Here is a 23,195-nt window from a genome sequence, read left to right on the forward strand (position 1 = left end):
GCACGACGAAAGGGACAAATCTGACCCCAAACTCAGGGCAGATCATGCACATTAGGGGCACTGAAGAAGGGAAAGTCTGAGGACCTCTAATTCCTAAATGTGAAAGGGAACTATACAAAAGGGATAAAATCCCTTATTAACCCATTAAAAAATAAAATGAGGAAAGAGAGCAGGAAGATAATAAATATAGAAATGACATTGGCCTACCTCCCACTGCAGGTGAGGAGGGATGTTTCGAATCTGAATTTTCCTGCTCCTGTAAAAGATAAAAGCACAGACACAACAAACAGGCTTAAGACCACAGTTTGAGTTTACTTTCTCACTATGCTCACCAAGATATCAGCAAGGGATTTTGATTGTGAATCAAGAACATCTTGTTTTAAGCCATTCGCCAATTTCTCCCTTTATGTCTGTTAGTATTTGCTTTATATATTTAGGTGCTTCTATATTGGGAGCCTATATGTTAATGAGTGCTGTATCTTCTTCCTGTATTGATTCCTTTATCATTATATAATGCCCTACTGTATAGCACAGAGAATTACACCCAACATCTTGTAATAAGCTATAATGGAATACAATCTGCAAAAAACACACACACACACACACACACACAAAAGAACTGAATGACTATGCTGTACACCTGAAACTAACGTAATATTGTAAATCAATTATACTTCAATTAAAAAATTAAAAGAAAAAAAAGAGCAGCTTGTTTTAAAACTTTCAATTAGGGACTTCCCTGGTGGCACAGTGGTTAAGAATCCGCCTGCCAATGTAGAGGACACGGGTTCAATCCCTGGTCCGGGAAGATCCCACATGCTGCGGAGCAACTAAGTCCATGCACCACAACTACTGAGCTTGTGCGCCACGACTACCGAGCCCACGTGCTGCAACTACTGAGCCTGTGTGCTGCTACTACTGAAGCTCGTGCTCGGCCTACAGCCTGTGCTCCGCAACAAGAGAAGCCACTGCAGTGAGAAGCCTGCGCACCACAATGAAGAGTAGCCCCCGCTCGCCGCAACTAGAGAAAGCCCGCCGTAGCAATGAAGACCCAATGCAGCCAAATAATAATAATAAATAAATAAATAAAATAAAACACAGCTGTTTTAAAAAAATAAATAAATAAAACTTTCAACTACTTTGAGGAAAAAAATAAAGAAAAAACCCAAGAAGTCTGAACAAGCTAAAGAAACAGCTTAGATGCAAATCTGCCTTTTCAATTTCCTACCAAAATAGTCAGAATTTAAATTGCCACACATGTTCTAATTATAGAATTATTCCCTTCCTCCTCAAAATACATAGTCCTGCAAGTGACCCTACCCCAAAAGGTACCTAGGCTCAAACATGAGAGGTGGAATACATATACAGCAGGCTTAAAGAGGATCTTACCTAACAATACAGAACTTCCTTTTAAAAAACTATTTTTATTTCTAATAGGTAATACAGTCCTAATTCAAAAATCAGGACACTTTAAAGAGGTATTCCATGAAAAGTCTTACTCGTTGCTTGTGTAACCTTCAGTTCCTTTATGCAAATACTAGTAAATACAAATATACAATCCTATTTTCACCTTTTCTTATAGAAATATTTGCATATTCTACACACTCACTGAATCTTGTTTTTTTCACCTAACAGTAATGTCCTGAAGATCTTTCTACATTGGTAGATAGAGAACATCCTCATTCTATTTTACACTACTTGGATGTACCAAATATCCATCCCCTATTGATGGATATTTGGGCCTTCTCCTGCATTTTTATTCAGAAGATTTTTCTCTTTTTCCAAGACATCTGATAACTTTGAGTGATTTAGATCATTTGTTTTTACTTAAGCGTTAAAATTAGATAGAAAAAAGAATAGAAATAGGAAGATAAGAATTTTTCTATCTTTGGAGAACATGTTAGATCCCAGAAAGAAAACACAAATCAGCATTTAAATATTACAAGAGGTCATTTCAATGGAAGGGCTTGGCACTGAAATCCCATAAATATCGCCTTTGGGGGTTGCAAGAGAAGAGACGTGGTGGCCAAAGTGTAGCCCCATTAGTTTTCCTTTCCTTCTCGTTTAAGAGGTACCAAATAGTTGCTATACGCAGCCACACATTTCTCCATGGCTTTAATCTGGGCAATAGCCACAGAAAGAAATGTTACAATTCATGCAGAGAGGAAAAAGGAGAGAGACAGAGAGAGAAGTACACAGACAGGGGAAACAACAAACAAATAATAAAGGAACTGAGGGGCTCCTGTTTCCTCTGATCTTTTTTTTTAAATTAAGGGGGACCATCCCTCTGTTCTAGATCCCATATACTACTTCTGTTTTGTTTTATTTTTTAAAAATGAGAATGCATTCATGCTTTACCAGAGCTGCTTAAATGACTATACAAGCCATTCTGTAGAACCTCTAATCTTGTGTCAGGATACGAAGGAGAAAAAAGAACCAGGAACTAATTTCTGCTTCTGTGCTATGAAGGCTCATTCCTGACACTGCCTTTGGCAAGAGTTCATAATAAAACTGCTGACACCATCCCATACAGTGGCTACATGGAATGCTCCACAAAGGATGTCACAAGCCTAACTATTTATAGAAAAGGCATCATAATTTACAAGAAAATTGAATATTTCTAAAGAAAAATATTTTTGTTATCTCCAAGTATAAATAAACATTGACTACAACTGCTAAGCAAGAATTTATTGATAGAAATCCTATGGGAAGAAACTTCTGCATAGGCACTAAGATTTGAATAAAGAAAGATACTGTTGCATTGTTATGACAAAGAATGCAAATAATCTAAATATCCACCAGCAGGGAGATGAATAAGTAAATCATAGTAGAGCCATAATACTGAACATTATACAGCTGTTAAAAAGAATGAAGTAGACATGTATCCACGGTCATAGGACACTCTTCAAGGCATAATATTATAAGATGAGCGCTAATTACAGATTAGGTTTGATCTGTTTTTTAAGAGCACAAAACAAAACTATATGTCATTAAGTGTGTATATATGTAAATGCACAAAGGTAGCTACAAACATTTGGTTGGTAAAACGGGACATGTACTTTTTATTTTAGCTGCTTCTGTCTTGCTTGCTTTTTAAAAAAATGACATGTTCATGTCTTACTTACTTTAAAAAATTAACACTTAAAACTCCTACTAGGGCTGCTTTCATGAATCAAAAAGATTCATTTCTTTAAAGTATCCTGGAACCTGCTTTTAAAAAAAAAGAGAGGGCTTTCCTGGTGGCGCAGTGGTTGAGAATCTGCCTGTTAATGCAGGGGACATGGGTTCGAGCCCTGGTCTAGGAAATCCCACATGCCGCGGAGCAACTAGGCCCGTGAGCCACGACTACTGAGCCTGAGCGTCTGGAGCCTCTGCTCCGCACCAAGAGAGGCCACGATAGTGAGAGGCCCGCGCACCGCGATGAAGAGTAGCCCCCGCTTGCCGCAACTAGAGAAAGCCCTCGCACAGAAACGAAGACCCAACATAGTAATCAATCAATCAATAAATAAATCTTTAAAAAAAAAAAAAAGCCTGTGCCTTTAAAAAAAAAAAACCATATTAAGATGGTTTAAAAAAAAAAAAAAAAGAGGGGCTTCCCTAGTGGCGCAATGGTTGAGAATCTGCCTGCTAATGCAGGGGACACGGGTTCGTGCCCTGGTCTGGGAAGATCCCACATGCTGCGGAGCAACTAGGCCCGTGAGCCACAGCTACTGAGTCTGCGCGTCTGGAGCCTGTGCTCCGCAACAAGAGAGGCCGCGATAGTGAGAGGCCCGCGCACCGCGATGAAGAGTGGCCCCCGCTTGCCACAACTAGAGAGAAAGCCCTCGCACAGAAACGAAGACCCAACACAACCAAAAATAAGTAAATAAAAATAAATTAAAAAAAAAAAAGTTAGTTTAAAAAAAAAGAGAAAAACCCTCTTATTTTCTCCATAATTATCAACCAGTTAGGTATCCTTCTTGAAATCTTATTTAACAAAGTATTAATTTATCTGGCAAACCCCTTTGTTCACAGTGTGTAAATAATCAAACTCTGCCCAGTCCAGATGATCCCAAATCCTAACTGAACGGGTCTAAAACAATGATGCTTCCTTGTAATATCTGGTGTGAGGACTGCACATCAGGCAATCAGTTGAGTAACTGGAACGTTTGTTAAGCAGGGTTCTCTAAAAAGGTAGTGTGTCGCATCTCTAATTTTAGACCAGGATGGAAAGGAAGAAAAAGAACCCAGAAACGAAAAGGGGAAATGGAGATCACTTCAGCAGAACCCATTCAATTGGAGTTCAGTCAGGTCACCTGGGAGAACATCCTGAGAGACTGTCTTTCAGGATCAGGAGTGACCAGGATCTTTGGGATCTGCTAACTTCCATGGCATCATCTGGACATTGTGCCTGCTTGTTAGGGCACCCAGGATGCCCAACCCCTTTTTCCCTGGGAGGGATGTCTGTGTGCTCTTCAAAACCCAGCTCACACCTGCAGACAATTCCAGGGCTTCTCCAAAAAAGAGTTGTTTCTAGGCACTCTTAAGTTTTTATAACAGCTCCCTCTTTGCTATAATTACTTATCTGCTGGCGCTGGTCCTCTCCTCACTGGATTGGAAATTTCCTCAAGGACAGGCTTCTTGTTTACTAGTCTCCTGTCCAGCAAGAGGCCAAGCGCATAGCAGAAAAGGAGAACATGGAACTCTGGGGTCTGGGAAAAGCACTGCTATTGCTGGCTGTTGTCTGTTTATGATGCGGACCTTCTGGACCCTACCTGGGAGGGCACAGGCTGTCCTTTTCTCCTTTGCCAGGTAGTAAAGGGGAGAGGGAAGACTTCTCTCCCTTCTTTCCTTTAGAGAAGAAACCCAGTGTTCAGCTCAGTCTCGAACAACAAACGTGGATCTTTCTCCCTTTGAAATCCATAAAAGTGTGCCCTGCTTGCAAACAAGCCCAATTTACACAATAACTTAGGAAAGTGATTGGTTTTAAGAAAATAGTTCTCTGTTCCTTAAACAAAAAAAAGAATAACCTCACAGTTCCTTTAGTTTAGAAAGGAAATCAAGCTTCTCTAAAAATACATAATTGACATTTCTCATCCTCACCACCCAAAACCATTACAGCCAGCTTCTAGCTAGCCTGCCGTCTGTCTTACTTTTCCCTCCTCTCCCATTCATCCCACACTTAGTGACTTTCTAAAACACAAATATGACTGGTTGCTTCTGCCTTCTTTGAATGACTCCCTGTCACCACATCCAAATTCCCATTCATGACCCTGTTACTGTCCCATTCCCCATCTCTTTATCTTTAAACCCTCTTGCCCCAGCAACTGCTCTAAACTTTGGGCTCTTACCCTTCCATCCAAAATAATTTGTCACACCTGTAGTTTATATGCGTGCCAGGTCTGAGCCTTCAACATGCTCAGTCCACCTTAAAAACAAGAGTAAACAAAGGCAGTAAGGAACATGATTTTGATTTTTTTAAAAAAAATTTTAACTGAAAACAGAATAAGACCTGCAGTCAAGCTATTAATATAGACACACAGGCTCTCTCCCCAAGGCTCTGGGATTCAGGAACTCAGAATTTCCCACTTTCATATTCAAGTAAGTGTGTTCAATGGAAAAGAGCAAGTAGCTCAGTCTCTACCCATCCAGGAAAATAATAATATAGCCCAACAGCTATTCTGCTTGGCTGAGGAACTGGCCACTTTGATGGATTCTATATTCTGGTTAATTGGTGACAACAGTATACACATGTAGACTATCAAATCTTAACTACAAACAAAAAAAACTTAACCACAGCTCATCTAAGGCTCTTCAACATGTAAGTGCCTCAGGGTACTTTTCATGAATATGTTATTATCTTTGTACTGTAGATGCCCAGAGAAAGTGGAAAGCTCTGAGTGAATTTCAGATAAAACTAGATGTCCACTGTTAGGAATTTCAAGGACCTGGCAGAAGTTATTTTGTATGGTAGCATCTGTTGCTTAAAATATCTGGGCAATCAGCTGGGGAAGTAAAATCATATTTAATTGTCAAGGAATCTCTGTGATTTTGAAGAACCACCCCACATCTCTGTGTCTGTGTGTGTGTGTGTGTGTGTGTGTGTGTGTGTGAAACGCCTGTTTGCTTGTGAGGTGGATAATGCCATAGTTTTTAGGCATACGGTCAATTAACCACAAGTCTGATCAACCACCTTGGGAACTCTAGCCCAGGCACTGACCATGCTGGGGGTCTGAGTAGGGAAGACTTAACATATATTGTGGACACCCAGCTCATAGGATCTCAGATTCCATTTGAAAATTAGGCAAGCTAAGAATCAGAAGATCTCTGGGAAAACTGTGGGCAAGAGAAGCAACAGAGGAAGCAAAAGGATCGTATAAGAGAGTCCTTTGGGGTTCAATGAGAGATCCTACCCAACTAGGTCCCATCGGTTTCCATAGCAATTTTGAGCTCCATCAGATGACACTGTGGTTTTAATCTTGCAAGGAAATCAAAGCACCATGGAATGTGCATTATCTAGAGGCAGGTGTGCTAACCGACTCCAAGGGCAGTGGCAGAGCCAAGGCTGAAACCACCAGAACTCTTGGCCACACCCCCTCCTCTAGTGCTATAATCAGATTCCCCTGCATCTCATGTCCTCATTAGTAAGTGTTTGAGGCACTTTCTCTCCTTCCCATTCCTCATCAGTTCTAAAAGTTCCCCTTAAAACTTCTGGACATTCTGTACAAGGGACATCCTGTGCTAAATTGAACTAGGACCTAGGGCTAGCAATGAATCAGGGAAGCAAATGAATCACCAGTGATAGCCTCGGCCAATCTTCTATCCAGCACTCAGCTGCCCTTTACAGTAATCCCCTCCCCCACCCACCTCTCATTTTTCTCTCCTTTCTCTCACACACATACACACAGAGGGCACAGGGCATGACTTAAAAAAAAAAAAATCAATGAAACTAACTGTTGTCACTTTGTTACAAAATTATTAAGAACAACTGCACGTGCCGCTATGGAATCTAAAATAAATGTATTATAACAGTTATTAGAAAACCAAATGCTTTCCACATAAAAACTGTTAAAAAGTGAAAAAGAGGTTTTGGGGTTTTTTTAGGGAGAAAAAACATGTGATCAGAGTAAAGTCCTTGTGAATATTAGCAGTGTTATGGGCCAAATCATCTAAGGATTAAATCAGATATTATTGTGGTGCCCTGTTGCAAAGGGTTTGAGCCAGGAGAACTGCAGTTACGAACCCAGTAAATTCCCTTGCTCTATAAACTCAGGTCCACAAAACCATAAACCCCCAAGTGGCCTGAACACACTTATGCTTCATGAGAATTCAGAGACAGGACCTCTTGAAAGTCTACTGCTTGAATATCACAGAAAAGAAATCAGTGAATATGATAAAGCAATAGTCTGAGACTTTGTAACTTACTCATTTACCTCCGAGCCCCTCTCAAAGAGGCCTTGACTTTTTAAGAGGTTGCCAACACAATTCCAGACTTCCCTCTTGAGGAAAACATCAGGAATTCTTAATTGTTCTTGAAAGAGGTAGAAGGAGAAAAGTAATTAGATAATGATGAGATGCTCATGAGAAGACAGGTCAGGCTGCTCCACCTGGGCAAGACGGTGAAGGAGTCTCCCTAGTGGGTCAGGTACAATGAGTACAATTTGCATTAAATGACCATTGAGTTTCAATCCAACTGCAAGATTCTACAAACCCTTTAGAAAGGTTAAAATCATCTCCTGTTAAAAGGAATCAGTATGCTTGACTGTAGGTTGAAACCACCATACACTGTTCTAGTGAAGTAGATAATCACATTCCTCAGATATTCAATATTTTAGCTCTGTAAAAAGGAAGTCAATATCTAAAATTTCTCTTTTTTGATTTGTATTCAGTTTTTAGTGAAGGGGGCTCCTTTTACTGAAGTAGTGGTAAATAGAAATATTTGAACTGAAGGAACACTAAAAAATCTAAATAATTATTCAGGGAAAATATTTTTCTTTGTCGAATACATCTTCAGTATTTTAAAATAAAGCAAAAAAAAAAAACCTGACATAGGAAAACCGTGACCAGTCTTACCAAGGTTTGTGTACAGTTTCCTACAGATAACACCATCTTTCCCATCTACCATACTACTCATTAACTCATTTTGTGACAGTAGAGAATGAAATACAGTTTTAGCTCTAGCTTTACCAGAATTTCTCCATGGGCTTCACTGAACACTATTTCTTTCTCATCCTTCAAGTTATTTTATTTGATGAGTTTATTAATGTTTCAGAGAGACACCCAACACGTTCGTCACATTGTTTTTAGCAGGAAGCTTTCCCCAAACCACCACTATTACTTACATTAATGGGTGCTAAGCATCCCATTTAAGCCTTACCACTCCCCTATGAAGTAGGGATTGTTATCCTCACTTTCAGATAAGTAAACTGAGGTATTGATGAATCCCCTGTCCAATCTCACAGCTGGGAGCAATATTTTTGACCGCGGCCTACAAGTTTAAATCTTTGCTCTTAAAATGTCACTCGAATTGTCAAGTCACCAATGACAAAATTTACATTTCATGTATATACTTCAGTTCAATGAATTTTGGACAAGATGTACCACCTCAGGCAAATGCTAGGACAATGAGTCTTAGGAATAGATTTCCAGGCTTTCCCTCTCACTGTCAACCTCATTGTAGACTCTGACCAAAAACATCTCTCCCAGGAAGGGTTATTTTGGAAATTTCACTATAGTGGTTCACCCGTTGCTCCTCAGAAGATTTATTTAATATAAATGCCCTTCAGAGAGGGCGATAAAGGTATTAATTAGTGAACTCCTTCACAGGGTCAGCTGACTCCTGGTTGACAGCTCTCCTGGCCCAGGACTGGGAGCTGTGCCTGCCTTCAAGCCTAATAAGCCTTTACTCATCATCACTGGCCCCAGTCAGCACTGTGCTGAATCTCATGGGGCAGGATAGAGTTTGAGAACCCTCCCCGAAATATGGATTGCTGAATGGAGAAGGGTGGGGTGAATCCCAGACAGGAGACAAAGTTCTCAGAAGGAAAGGACATTCAAGTGTGCCTGAGTACAAACAGGCATTTGGATTCAGGAGGGTGAGATCTTGAGAGGTAAGGCTGAGTCTTTGTGAGTGAAAGATCTCAAAGCCAGCTTCCAGCTTTTCGAGATCTGAACCATGTAAGAACTGAAAGCATTTTATTGTGCTGTGATGAAGATGCCAGTTAACAAAACCAAACTGTGTTTCTCTTCTTTTTTTTAAAATTAATTTATTTATTTTTTGCTGCAGTGGGTCTTCGTTGCTGCGCGCAGGCTTTCTCTAGTTGCAGCGAGTGGGAGCTACTCTTCATCGTGGTGCGCGGGCTTCTCATTGCAGTGGCTTCTCTTGTTGCAGAGCATGGGCTCTAGGCGCACGGGCTTCAGTAGTTGTGGCACTCGGGCCTAGTTGCTCCGCAGCATGTGGGATCTTCCCAGACCAGGGCTCAAACCCGTGTCCCCTGCATTGGCAGGCGGATCCTTAACCACTGCGCCACCAGGGAAGCCGCAAACTGTGTTTCTAATGAAGTGATTAGTTACCCTTATAAGGCCCTCAATTCATTATCTGTAATTAAGACTAACCAGGGTAAAAACAAATATTTACACATCATATTTTGAGCTCTGATAAAAACATATATAAACTTGATGCAACACAAGTTACAATTTGAGTATATAAGTGTTTTACTTGTGTGGTGCAGGGTAAATACAAAACCATCTTTATAAAGGAAAATGAAGCCACATGCCTAGTCACCAACAACTGTGCCATCCTCTCAGCATCTCTCCAATTCATTTTCAAATAAGTGTTTTCTTGAGTTCTCCAAACAGCACTCAACTCTGTCCTTTTCCTTTTTTTTTTCACTTGTGCCTTTTTCATTTTTTCCCTCCTCAGCTCAAGTAGCATCTGGAACAGAGCAGGTGCTCAGCAATCAGCAAATTCACCAGGAGCATGTGTTGCTGACAGCTGGCTTCTTTTTCCTGGCACACTCCACCCCATATTCTGTGTTCCAACTATAAGAAGAACACGTGATTAGTGAAGACACTGACTGGTCTTCAACCAAGCCAATTTCTTTCACTCCAGTCTATGCTTATCAGCTCAAGGCAACAGGCTGTTGACTGGAAAACGCAGGGGAAGACGTTTCCCGACACAGTAGCCACTGCAAACCCTTCCTGTGGTTGGATGTAATGACTCATGTGGAGGTGATGTTTCTTCCCTGAAGTCGACAACAAGTACAATGGCATGCCTTGACATACTGAAGAAACAGTTTCACAATTAACAAAAATTCAAGCCAGAAGCTGTGAGTCCTCAATGTCTGGGAATGAGTGATAAACCAACAGCCATTTTACTTCTGAAAAGAAGGAACTACTCCCAGCAGTTATAAAAGTCTTTGATCTTATTCATTGTAGTCAGGATGATTAAGAAAAATTAAGTTCATCTCTAATATAGCTCTAAATCCCAAGTAAGCAGAGAAAGGGAGGAGAGGGTCCTCCCTTGTAAAGGAACTCCTTCCCCATGCCGTGTAAATCAAATAGCATTCACCATCTCACACAAAAGGAACATCTCACCCACACTGAAGGTTAGGTACTCTGAACAATCCCAACTACCCGTACCCAAATGTTCTGACTGGAGGTTAAATACTGGACATTTTATCTCATTTGGGGAAATAAGATGATTTCTAAGATTAAACCAAAAGCTTTTCCAAATTCATTTAACAGATGTTCACTAAGCACCTGTCACTAGCCACGCACTTGTTTTAGGTTCCAGGGTATAGTAGTGGACAAAACAAAAATGTCCTCATGCTGCTTATATTCTAGGGAGTAAACGAACAGAAAAGACAACACTGACCTCAGCAACCCTAGAACTCTCTAATTAATTTCAATAAAACGTACTTTACATGTTTAATGCAACATGTACATTTCAATAAAGAATGTACTTTAGAGCTGGTCCCTTGACTCAATTATATCCTCAAGGAAAAAGGCTATTCCTGCATTTTCTTAGTCATATTTTTAGGTTTTAGCTAGACATGAACCCAATGTCCTTTAACACCTGTTTCTGCACAGTATCCTTAAACTGTAATTGCAGGTCGAAAAGAGCATCACACAAGTCCTTGTTTCCAACCACCGTGGGGAAGTTAAAGCTGAGGGAGGCATTTCTGTGTATAAGAGCAGTGGAACACCTGCACTGACACAAAGGGGAAGCTTTCCTTCCCACCCGGCTCTGCCCCTTAGCACTTAACCCCCTGAGATTTCCTCTGCTACACAAAGGGGAGCTCTGGAGAAAATAAGAGGACCAGAGGAAAAGTTATTTCTCAAAATTGGAAGAGGAGTCAGAAAAAAACTTCTCACACAACACCAATAAAAAAAATAAATTCACAGCATGCAAAGAAAAACAAATCAGTGAATGTCTTCGATATCTCATAAAGTGCTGATGTAAAAAGGAAGATCATTAGCTCTTAGAGCTAATGTTACATGATTTGAATACAATGAGACTTTTTAAAACCTAGAATTGCCACCTTTTTTTTTTTTTGAGCCATGCCACGCAGCTTGTGGGATCTTAGTTCCCAGACCAGGGATTGAACCTAGGCCCTCAGCAGTGAAAGTGCAGAGTCCTAACCACTGGACGGCAATGGAATTCCCCTTTTTAAATTTATTTTATTTTATTACCAAATAGCCAACTTTTAAAACAGACAAACTGGGGAAAGATGGCATATAAATTATTCTTATATTTAAAAGGATTCATCATCCTAATGAGGATTCATCTTAAGATATTTTTACATCAATTCTGAAATAAGACAAATTAGTAGGGAGATAACTGCAAATACACAAATTTGATTTATAACCAATTTTGAGAGACTAGACTTTTGCCCAGAGAAATTTTTCCAGTGGTGCTGATAGAAATGCAAGATTCTTGAGTTGTATCCTTCTCGAACTATGCACATCCTATCCCTACCCCTGCAGCTCAACAGCTCTAACCTGGTGATGTGGACACAGCAGTCACTCAAGAAATCTGAGGAATGAATGAATGTACATGATAGGGTTAAGATCTCTGGCACTTAAAAGGAGAATTCCTCCCAGCTGCTGATTCACACTCTCTTTTGAGTTCCCTGTCTTACAAAGACAGTAAACAGAGCATCTGTCTCAGTTGGTTCCTGACTTTTCATCACCTCCTCTCAAACCAGCACCATTAGCTGGGTGGGCCCCAGCAGGACCCAACACTGGGAAGTACCCTATATAGGGGTCAACACCTGACATGAATAAAGGTGAACAACCTACCTGGCTCAGCAGGTGGCCAAGGGAGGTCCTGCTACCACAGCTTCAAATTCCTTTTCCTCTCTTCTCCCTTCCCTGGAAGCAGTGCACGGTTGCCCTCTACTACCAGGACCCTCTTTCCTTTCTTTGTTGGGAGCCAGGTCCTCAGCAGCATGAATGAAGGAGGGGAAGAGAGTTCGGCCGGTGGCCTCCCCTTAGCTGTTCAGAGTCCCAGTCTCCTTAGCATTGTGATAAGCTCCTGCACTCTCCTCTCACTTGTCCCTCACCAAACCCCAGGGGATTATGAGAAAGCGCTCCATAAACTGTAGTGCACCCTACACAGGTAGGCATTAGGGTTATTCTGACAGAAGCACCCTCAAACTCCTTTTCCCAGTGTTGGTCCTGATATGCCCAGGAGAGCTGGTGCCTGGTTTTCCTATGAAATGTGAATGGATCTGACTTCCCCTGACGAGTCACAATCAGATAATCAATTAGAAGGCACTGCATGGAGGCAGCATTGAACTAGAAAAGAAGCTACTGAAGAGATAAAGAATCACCTGTGGATTCAGGCTTAAAAGGACCCATTTCAGGATAATTCACAAGCTAAAATGTACAATTGGCAAACTGATGGATTATTCTCCTCCTGCATTTAAGAGCACCTTGATTATTGTGCTCAAGTGAGAGAACTTTTGTTCCTTGGTGGGAAATACAAAATTTGTAATAGTCGAGCATAGATACCTGTGGAAATGCAAACACTTTCATCTACTAATGTCCATAAGGCCTTGATTTCTTAGAAGAGAACAATGATTTAAGAAAACATATAAATTTAAATATAGTCCCTGGATTTTCTAACCTAATAATTCTCCCACCCCTAATAAAACATTTTATCGTTACCAAAGGCCACCATTATTTCAGCACCAGAAGAAGCAGAGTGGGAGATGTGCTGAGCAGGGAGCCAGAGACCACGGTTTGAATGCTGGCTCCACTTCAGGCAAAGCTGTCGGATAGATACTGGGCCAGTCACTTAACCTCCCTGCTTAATGCCTCAAACATGAGGCACTTGAGATAAGATGACAGCCAGTTAGACAAGCTTCTTTCCAAACCCAACATTCACTCCATTTTGGCAGCAAAACAAAACTGTCACAAAGAAAAGGTAAGGAGCAGAAAACAGAGGTGTCTCCATGGACCTCAGGCTACAGAGACTGAATTTAAAAAAAAAAAAATCATCCCAACAAATCTTGCATTTTGTTTGGGTCACAGTTTTTAACAACCCACTAGATAAGTTAGCCGACAGAGTCCATACTATTTTATAACTGAATGGCTTACAATCCAAAAAAAGTGGATTTGTGACTCTACCTGTATCACAACCCATCCCTACAGCCACAATTTATCCCATTTCTTCCCTTTTCTACCTTATTACAGAAAGTCTTTTTTTTTTTTTTAATTTAATTATTTTTATTTATTTGTGGCTGCCTTGGGTCTTTGTTGCTGTGCATGGCGCTACTCTTCATTGCGGTGCACGGGCTTCTCATTGTGGTGGCTTCTTTTGTTGCGAAGCACGGGCTCTAGGCACGCGGGCTTCAGTAGTTGCAGCACACGGGCTTAGTTGCTCCGTGGCATGTGGGATCTTCCTGGACCAGGGATTGAACCCGTGTCCCCTGCATTGGCAGGCGGATTCTTAACCACTGCACCACCAGGAAGTCCCAGAAAGTCTTATGTTTACATTTTCACTAGTGCCAGGGTTACTCTTGTACAATCTCTGGTGTCTGGATTTTGAAGGTATAATGTTATTTCCTGAAATTTACTATGAATGGAGTATACGGCACAGCTAAGTAGGAGCTTGCCCATTTCCTACAGGTGTATATAGGTCTTGGCATGGGACTGTGAATAAGGAGACTATAACTGCCTCCAAGGAATTCCACTGATGTCATAAACCACTGTATCAAAGCTTAGGTTTCCACTACATAGAAACAGAGCTCTGGCCCATAATTCAGATGCTGGTTAATTAGTATTGTACTGATACTCTACTTGTTATTGCAACTTTGATCTATACAACTCTGTAAAGCCTACATTCATATTTTTAAAGTAACATGCTTTAGCAGCAGGTGAGAGAAACTTAAGACGTGATACAGAGCTTCCCTGGTGGCGCAGTGGTTAAGAATCCGCCTGCCAATGCAGGGGATACGGTTCAAGCCCTGGTCTGGGAAGATCCCACATGTCGCAGAGTAACAAAGCCCGTGCGCCACAACTACTGAGCCTGCGCTCTAGAGCCCGTGAGCCACAACTACTGAAGCCCGTGCGCCTAGAGCCCATGCTCCGCAACAAGAGAAGCCACCGCAATGAGAAGCCCGCGCACTGCAACGAAGAGTAGCCCCCGATCACCGCAACTAGAGAAAGCCGCGTGCAGCAACGAAGACCCAATGCAGCCAAAAATAAATAAAATAAATAAATTTATATATATATAAAAAAGACATGATACATTTATGGAAAAGCAGCAGTGTTAGCTTGATTAAATGCATACACCACTAGATAACTGTCCAAGGCCCTTTCCAACTCCAGTGGTCTAGGCAACAGGTGAGTAAGAGAGACTTCAAAGGCAAGGGGGACAGGCGGGGTGGGACTGTGGTGAGACATCAGGATGAAAAGTGTTTATATTACATGGAGCTCTTCCTAGTGAATTTTATATAGTGATTCTGCAGATCTCAGCAAAATTGGACACGTATCTATCACTCAACTGGTTTCTTTGAAACAAACTTTTTAGAAATAAGTACTACATATTCTTTGCACAAAGTTCAAAAGGTACCAAAGCAGAAAAAACATAGTAGAAAAATTTGTCCTCTATATCTATCCTTCAGGACTCCAGTCCTGATACCAGTTTTTAAAAATCATTCCAGAGTATTCTGTACAAAAGCATATATGTATATAGTTGACCCTTGAACAGTGTGGGGTTAAGGGTACTTACCCACGCCCCCTGTGCAGCTGAAAATCTGCTTATAACTTTTGATTCCCTCCCGAACTTAACTACTATAGACTACCGTTGACCAGAAGCCTTACTAATAACATAAACACATATTTTGTATGTTATATGTATACCTACATATATTTTATGCATTCATGACATACCTTTTTCTTAATCTTTTTGGTATTTCTAGGCTACACGGTTCATCTGTGAGGTTTTCTTTTCAAATTGTCCTACATCTCCAAAAAATTTCCAATATATTTATTGAAAAAAATCCATATACAGGTGGTCCCATGCAGTTCAAACCCATCCTGTTCAAGAGTCAACTGTGTATTCTTTTTCCCCCCCTCAAAAACAAATGTTAGTGCTCTGTATATGCTTTTTTCACTTGGAGATTGTGTCATATCCATACACAGAGCTGTATTATTCTTTTTGACAGCTGCATAACATTCAACTTTATGAATATACCATAATTTATTTAACTGGTCTCCTATTGATGGACATAACGTTTCTAACCTTTTGCTATTTCCAAAAAACCAAAAATGTTGTAGCAAATAACTTGTCTATCTACCTAATTTTACACATGTGAGTGTATCTTGGAAGACAAGCTCCTAGAAGGGGAATCACTGAGTCAGAGGGCTGTGCATTTGTAATGTCAACATACAAATGCAACACTGTTTCTCCACACATGAAAACGCAGCTATCCAATTTTTGATTTCTGCCCATTCATAGGTGAAAAATACTATCTTTTTTTTGTATTTTAACTATGAATGAAGCTGATTGTTTTTCATATGCTAAAGAACCTACCCACCTCACCCACTCTGGGAAACTCCACAGAATTCTTCCCTGCTCTTCTTTGGTATTCTGGCAGGTGATTCCTGATCTGATTAACTTCATTCACTTCATTTATTCAACAAACCCTCACTGAGTATTGTTGGACACCAGAGAGACAGGTGAAAAGCCTGTTCCCCACCATGAGGAGCTCACAGTCTGGCAGGAAGATAGCCAGTGCACCCTGTATGCAGTGTTGCTATGAGACAGGCCTGCACCACGCTGGAGGGTGCCTGGAGGGTGCCGAGTGGCTGAGCAGACAGGAGGAGAAGCTGGCAAGGCCCCCAGGGAAGGTGATGCCTCAGCTGAGTCTGAGCAGTATGAGGCAGAGTGAGCCAGGAGAGCAAAGGTGAGGTAGAGAGTGCAGAGGGGTCCAGAGGGCCTTTCAAATCAAGGGAATGAGGTGTACAAAGGCAGGGCAGCAAGGGCACTTAGTTTGAGAGGAGCAGAGCACGCTTCCAGGGACCATGAAGGTGATAAACCTTTCACCAAGACTCAAACTGGGAGACAACGTAAACACAGCCATCAGCATTAACTTTCTTTTCAGAAGCTGTTTTCTTCTTAACTGACTCCCTTCCTCAGAGAAGACAGCCTTGTGGCCCTGAGAATTTGGGTGCAAGTATAACTCTATCCTTTCCTGTAGCTGTGTGCATCTCACTACTGGGGCAGTCTACTGATAATTCCTCACTTCCCTTTGACATGGGGCTGCCAGGTACACTTCACCAACAAATTAAGTGCCTCTAGATGAAAATAAAAGCATCTTGCCAACTACCATTATAATACTCTTCTGTTCCCAGCAGGTACTTACCACACCTCTTGAGAGTGTAACAAACAGATCCATTAAAAATATTAAGGGAATTCCCTGGTGGCGCAGTGGTTAAGAATCCACCTGCCAATGCAGGCGACACGGGTTCGAGCCCTGGTCCTTGGCAGGCGACAAGGGTTCGAGCCCTCGTCTGGGAAGATCCCACATGCCATGGAGCAACTAAGCCCGTGTGCCACAACTACTGAGCCTGCGCTCTAGAGCTCGCGAGCCACAACTACTGAAACTCGCATGCCTAGAGCCCGTGCTCCGCAACAAGAGAAGCCCGCGCACCGCAACAAAGAGTAACCCCCGTTCGCCGCAACGAGAGAAAGCCCGCGCGCAGCAACAAAGACCCAATGCAGCCCAAAATAAATAAACGTATTAAAAAAAAAAAATTAAGCGTGCTTTAGGTTAGTGGAAGGTATGATTAAATACCACCACTGATTTTTTTAAATGAATGCACTAGAACTTTTATTTTTTTAATCCACATGAATAATGCCTCCATCAAAGTTATGCCCTTAGAAGAGTATTTACTTATTCTAATAATGATTCCTCTGCCCAATATATTTTTTGAATTCTTTTATTAATATTTTCTATAACATCTATCCAAGAAACATTGATTTAACTGATTTGCCTTTGGTCTGTAGTGCAATCTTACAAATATGCTGTGTTGAGTAAGAATCTCCCTCTTCTTCTTCCTTTTCCTCTTTCTATATTTAACAGGAAACAAAACTCAGAGGCCTCTCCTCTGCCTCTTCTAACAGCAAAGAGTGCAGCTCTCTAGGGAGTAGGCTGCCTTAGTTTGAATGCCAGGACTGCTGGGTTGGCCACCATACCTACGTTACCAACCCATCCTCATAAGGGGTTCACCTCCCACGTTCCTTTTGGGGTGGTGGTAGAGAGGAGAAGTGCAGGGAGAATATCGCCCTTGGCTGCTCAAGCTCCCTGATCTGGTTAAGGAGAGGGTATTTACTCAGGGTCATGGTGGTGCATGAGGAAGCCAACCCCATCAGTGTTGGCTGATCATCAGAATGCGGACAAGGTGACATTCTTCCTTTCTAGGTCATGTCTGGTTAAGATCAGGTGCCAGGATCAATATTTCACCTTAACTCAGGGGCAGCTGCCCAGGTGGGCAAGGTTAGTGCCCCTGTGGCCCTTAGCTAGTGTCTTCTTCACAGCATTTATTACAAACCACTGTTTACATTTCTGCAGCCCAGCCAGACTCTGCCCCACCACTGTGATTTGTTCATCCCACCATCCAGCAGTTTTCTTTTCAAGGGATGATTATACACAAGTGAACAGACAGCAGGCGTGGTTGCCCTTTAAGCTCATGTAATCGGGCCTCTCATTTCAATTCACTTTGGTCAGCCCAGGTCATCTGAATGTAAAAGGGCCCCTCTGTCTCTGACCGAGATCCTTGCAGCCCTTTGATGGCCATGGAGCTCTAAGAGGGAGCTCATTCCCTGAGTGCTTGAGACCCCAGTCTACTGGGAGGTCGTGGGCAGAAAGTCAGACTAGGCATCAGGACTGCTGGGCGTGGGGCCACCACCCAGATATGTGACTGGGCTATTTGTGGCAGGTTATTTCATTTCTCTGGGGCCAGATGGTCTCTTTCTACAATCCTCCTTAGTGTCGAGAGTTCTCCAGCCCTGCCTGCTCTCTTCCCTCAAGGACAGTAAAGATGCCTCTTCCTCCCATAGAAATTGTGTACAAGAACTAAGCTGTCCAGGCAAAAAAACCTTTAAAGGAAGAATTTCTGTGCTGTGAGTGGTTTACTGTGAGAATAGGACTCAGAGAAGTCTTAGAAATCTTCACTCAATGACACAGATGGATAGACAGACTTTAATCTGTGAGCCAAGAAAAATGGTTTGTAAAGGCTAGAAGAAAAGAACCCCATGGCTAAGAACTTGTAAAAACATCTATAACACACAAAAGTTCTAAGGGAAAGACTATGAATCAGCAGGATCACAGGAGGTGGAGAGTGAGCTCTGAAACGGCAGAGAACTAACCAGCTAAAGGGCAAATGGTGCAGAATGCCACTGCAGGAGGTGACACACAGGAATCCAAGCAGCACCTGGAGTCAACAGAGGACAAGTAGACACATTTTCATCCCAGGCCTGTGCTGGTGGGGACAGCCTACCCTACCATACTAGTATTTTCCGGATGGGAAGTAGGTACCACTGAGATTCCTTAGCTTATAAAGCCAAAAATTCCATTCTTGGGAGGGAGAGGAGAGAAGGAAATGAGCATGAACAGGAATGACATTTTCCATTCCCTTCATGGACAGTTTTGCACAAGCTGCAAATGCAAAGGGGGGAGATGTAGACAGAGGCCCACCACCACGGTCTCTGCCCTCCAGGGAACTCAGTCCAAAAGGCGAGGAAGACAGGTCAACAAAACCCACCACCCAAGGTACTGCCTATGACAAAACTGGTGCAGACTTCACCATTACAAAGCATTTTTACACACGTCATCTCACCTAATTCTCACACTGGTCAGTGGACCAGAACGGAATTTAAGTAACTTGCCCAAGGTCTCTCAGCTGTGATGCAATAGGACCAATTACAGAAATCTCATAGATACTATTATAAGAACTGTAAGAGAGATTCTGAATTCACAGGGGTTCCAGGGACAATAGTGCCCATGAGAGGGACAGGCACTGTGTTGGGTGCTTTACCAACACCAATTCCAGTGCCTAAAAAAAGCCCCACACTGGTGCCCAGCAGGGCCCAGAAAGCCAATACCTGACTCCTACTTGCTCTATGAATGAAGCTGGGATAAGTACTGTTCCTACTTTGCAGCTGGGGAATCTAAGGTGAAGCCAGGAATGTGAACACAGGTCTGTTTGATGCCCAAGTCACTAATCCTGTCATTCTAGGGGTTTCCAGGTGTCACATGAGACACAGAGTTCCATGTAATGTCTGCAGGAGGTGAGCAAATACAGCAATAAAAACAATGCATCACATTGCATTTATTTTCTAATATTTCTTTTTATATCAAGGAAAAACTCTCAGTCTGAGGCTGGAAGTCTTTAACACCTCTCCAATACTAATACTCCTCCCTCTAAAAAAATAAAAAATGTTAGGCTCAGAACCTTAACAAGCAACGGTAGCTAGAATTTAATAACAACACATTGTTGTCAATATATTTCATTTTTATGGTTACTTTCTATTTATTGCAAATGGTACTGGTTTTTCAATTATATAGATAATATAAAGTTTCTTTTAAAAGTAAACTTAGGGTGTTTTTTAAAGGGGAACCACTTTAAAAGACAACATCAAGTAGTTAACAGGGCAGGTGTAGAGATAACGGCAGAAAACATGAAAGCAGTACACAGATGGCTGAAATTTGGGAAATGCTGCTCTATGTCATACTGGCCCTCAGAACACAAGTGCTTCTGCCCATTTTGAATCAGTGCTCCTTTGTGGGTCGAGCAAACAGGACAAGTATGTTCTCTGGAACCCTTAACTCTGAGGCTGCAGGATTCCCAGCTGGGCACGTCCCAGACAGGATCTCTTGCATGAGCTACGCTAATGAACATCACGTATTCAGGCTGGCACAGTTTTATGAACAAGTGTCAGCAGTAGATATTAACAGGTGTTTGACTAGGGCAGGGGTCAGCAAACTATGGCTGGTGGGCTACATCCAGTCCAAAGCCTGTTTTTGTAAGTAACGTTTTATTGACCCTCCTGTTTGGTTATATATTGTCTATAGCTACTTTTCCACTAGAATGGCAGAGTTGAGAAGGTGTGACAGAGACCATATGGGCCAAGAAACCTAATATATTTACTATCTTGCTCTTTACAAAAAAAAAAAAAAAAAAAAAAGGCCCTGGACTCGGGAGGCCAGACATTGAAATTGAGAAGATCAGGGCCAAGAGAGGGTGTGAGCATAGTTCAAGGGCCAGAGCAATAACTGTGCCAGAAATTAAGTCAGAAACTCCCTCCTGGAACTGGCAGATGGGTAGGAAGAAATCTGAGTGGAAAACTGAAGCAGGAAGAAGGGAAGAGCAAAGCCACGATCAAAACTGGAGAAGCAGAGATGAACAAGGGGCAGGGTAACACCAGAGATAACGGTCTTGCATCTTTTGAAGTCAAGAACCACCCCTACAGGGTGCTATTCTGGGCTTCCCAGTCCTTTGAAAGTTGCTGGCTTTCGCAACTTAAAGGAGCCATGTCCCTGGGAAACCAGGGGCCCCAGTCATGCCTTGCAGGTGGTATCAACGTGGACCATGATAGGATTGTGATGGTCAGAGATGAGCTTGGGTGGGGAGAGGAAATAACGGACTGTGTTTGGACAAGACAAGGGAAAACAGGGTACGTCTACTGGGGAGACAGATGGCTACTAAGTCGGGACAACTGTAGAGGTCTTATTTAATAGGGTGAGGAGTTTCTGCTAATATAGTAGGCTAAGGGAGATCACTGCCGGCATTTGAGCAGGGCAGTCATTCATAATTCCACTTATTCATGAGGCAGAGATAGTGGGGTGTGACAAAGCTCTACAAAACTATAAGATACTACCTATCTTTGACTAGCAATAGTATAAAAGACAAAGTAGATTGGGTTTACTAGAATAGAGGTATTAAAAAAGTGGCTAGGGACTTCCCTGGTGGTGTAGTGGTTAAGAATCCGCCTGCCAATGCAGGGGACACGGGTTCGAGCCCTGGTCCAGGAAGATCCCACATGCCACGGAGCAACTAAGCCCGTGCGCCACAACTACTGAGCCTGAGCTCTAGAGCCCATGAGCCACAACTACTGAGCCCATGTGCCACCACTACTGAAGCCCGTGTGCCTAGAGCCCGTGCTCTGCAACAAGAGAAGCCACCACAATGAGAAGCCCGCGCACCACAGCGAAGAGTAGTCCCCGCTCACCACAACTAGAGAAAGCCTGTGTGCAGCAACAAAGACCCAACGCAGCCAAAAATAAATACATTAATTAATTTTTTTTAAAAAGTGGCTATCACTAGTGGTGTGAAAATTTGCGGCAGCCACAGGCTCAACACTACCTATGACAGTTCTCCTTTCATGTGCTTCGCCTCATCTGCATGGACGCTTCTACAGGTTAAGCAGAAAGAAGGCAGCGATGACCTTGAAGCAACCAAGAGTGCTGACTGGGGGGTGAAGGCTAGAGTACAAAGAGGTGAGCTTTGATAGAGAGAAACTCAAATGAGAGCAGTTAAGTTGTACTCGATCCCAGGGCCACTGGTATATACTTAAACTAAGTGGTGAGGGAGAGGCAATGTGTAGCTTTTGTTAATTTCCATAATGTAAATACTCTCACCATAGCTAATTTAAAGCCACTAACATGATGTCACCAAACAAAAGTTGCAAAGAGGTGCACACAGCTGACTCCTCCAGCAAACCACTGGGAATCTAAGCATGTTGCTCCCAGCAGCTCTTACCTGGATGATGTGAGAGGACGCTGACAGGTCACTCAGATGTCATGCTGCTGAAGCTACTCCTCCCACCCAGTTATGGAGGGAATGAGACCTTACAGCTGACATCCTCAAAAGGTTTTGGAAGAACCTCAGTTTCAGATTTCAGAACAACTTCATTCTGCAGATAAGGAAACTGAGGCTCAGAGCTTTAGAATTGCTCACCTTGGGCTACATTGCAGGGCTGGGATTATGCTTTGTACGAACAGAAACAAATTCTGAAACCAAACAGGGTGTAACTGTAGAGTGAAGAGGTGAAGAGGTAGTCCACAAACGGTCAAGCCACATCAAAGTGCAGCTGGTACAGGGCTGGCAAATTACTCCAAGGGTACTCTGGGCAAAGAAGAGAGAAGAAAGATCACCAGGAAAGCCTCGAAGCTGTGTGTGTGTGTGTGTGTGTGTGTGTGTACACGACCATGCACACATGTGCACGTGAACAAGTAGATGTCACAAAGTACTACCAATTGCCACTTCCTGTGTACTGTCAATAGAACGAGATGCCCTAGGCATCTTGAAATTACCAAAAATTAATGTGTGAATTTTAGCCAGTTAATGTCACATATGAAAGGGAACGTTCATACTCTTTTCTCCTTCCACCTGAGGTTTTTTCCTCTCTCTGAATTTTATACACACACACACACACACACACACACACAAATTATATATATATATATATATATATATCTTTTTGGCCGCACCACGCGGCTTGCGGGATCTTAGTTCCCCGACCAGGGATTGAACCAGCGCCCTCAGCAGTGAAAGTGTGGAGTTTTAACCACTGAACCGTCAGGGAATTCCCCTGATTTTTATTTTTATCGTTAAAACTTTAAATTTTGCTACATGCTCACCCTAGCAAATTTTACTGGAAATCAATTCCTTCTCTAAAAACTGTACTTTCGTGCTGGTTT

The 23,195-nt window shown here is 42.3% G+C and overlaps 1 protein-coding gene across 6 annotated transcripts in view; it reads right to left on the reverse strand.

Moving 5' to 3' along the window:
• IGF2BP2 (insulin like growth factor 2 mRNA binding protein 2) overlaps positions 1-23,195 on the reverse strand; it is a 165,457-nt gene that overhangs the window by 42,860 nt on the left and 99,402 nt on the right. For 4 of the 6 annotated variants that reach the window (XM_007195267.2, XM_007195265.2, XM_057545803.1 and 1 more), the window contains one exon: positions 208-256. In XM_007195267.2, coding sequence (XP_007195329.2) covers positions 208-256 — 49 coding nt within the window. Of the gene's footprint in view, positions 1-207; positions 257-7,404; positions 7,511-23,195 lie in introns of all 6 variants that reach the window. The other 2 variants (XM_007195266.2, XM_057545801.1) reach the window with 1 other exon arrangement.

The sequence above is a fragment of the Balaenoptera acutorostrata genome, chromosome 4 (assembly GCF_949987535.1).
Source record: "Balaenoptera acutorostrata chromosome 4, mBalAcu1.1, whole genome shotgun sequence".
Classification (NCBI taxonomy): domain Eukaryota; kingdom Metazoa; phylum Chordata; class Mammalia; order Artiodactyla; family Balaenopteridae; genus Balaenoptera; species Balaenoptera acutorostrata.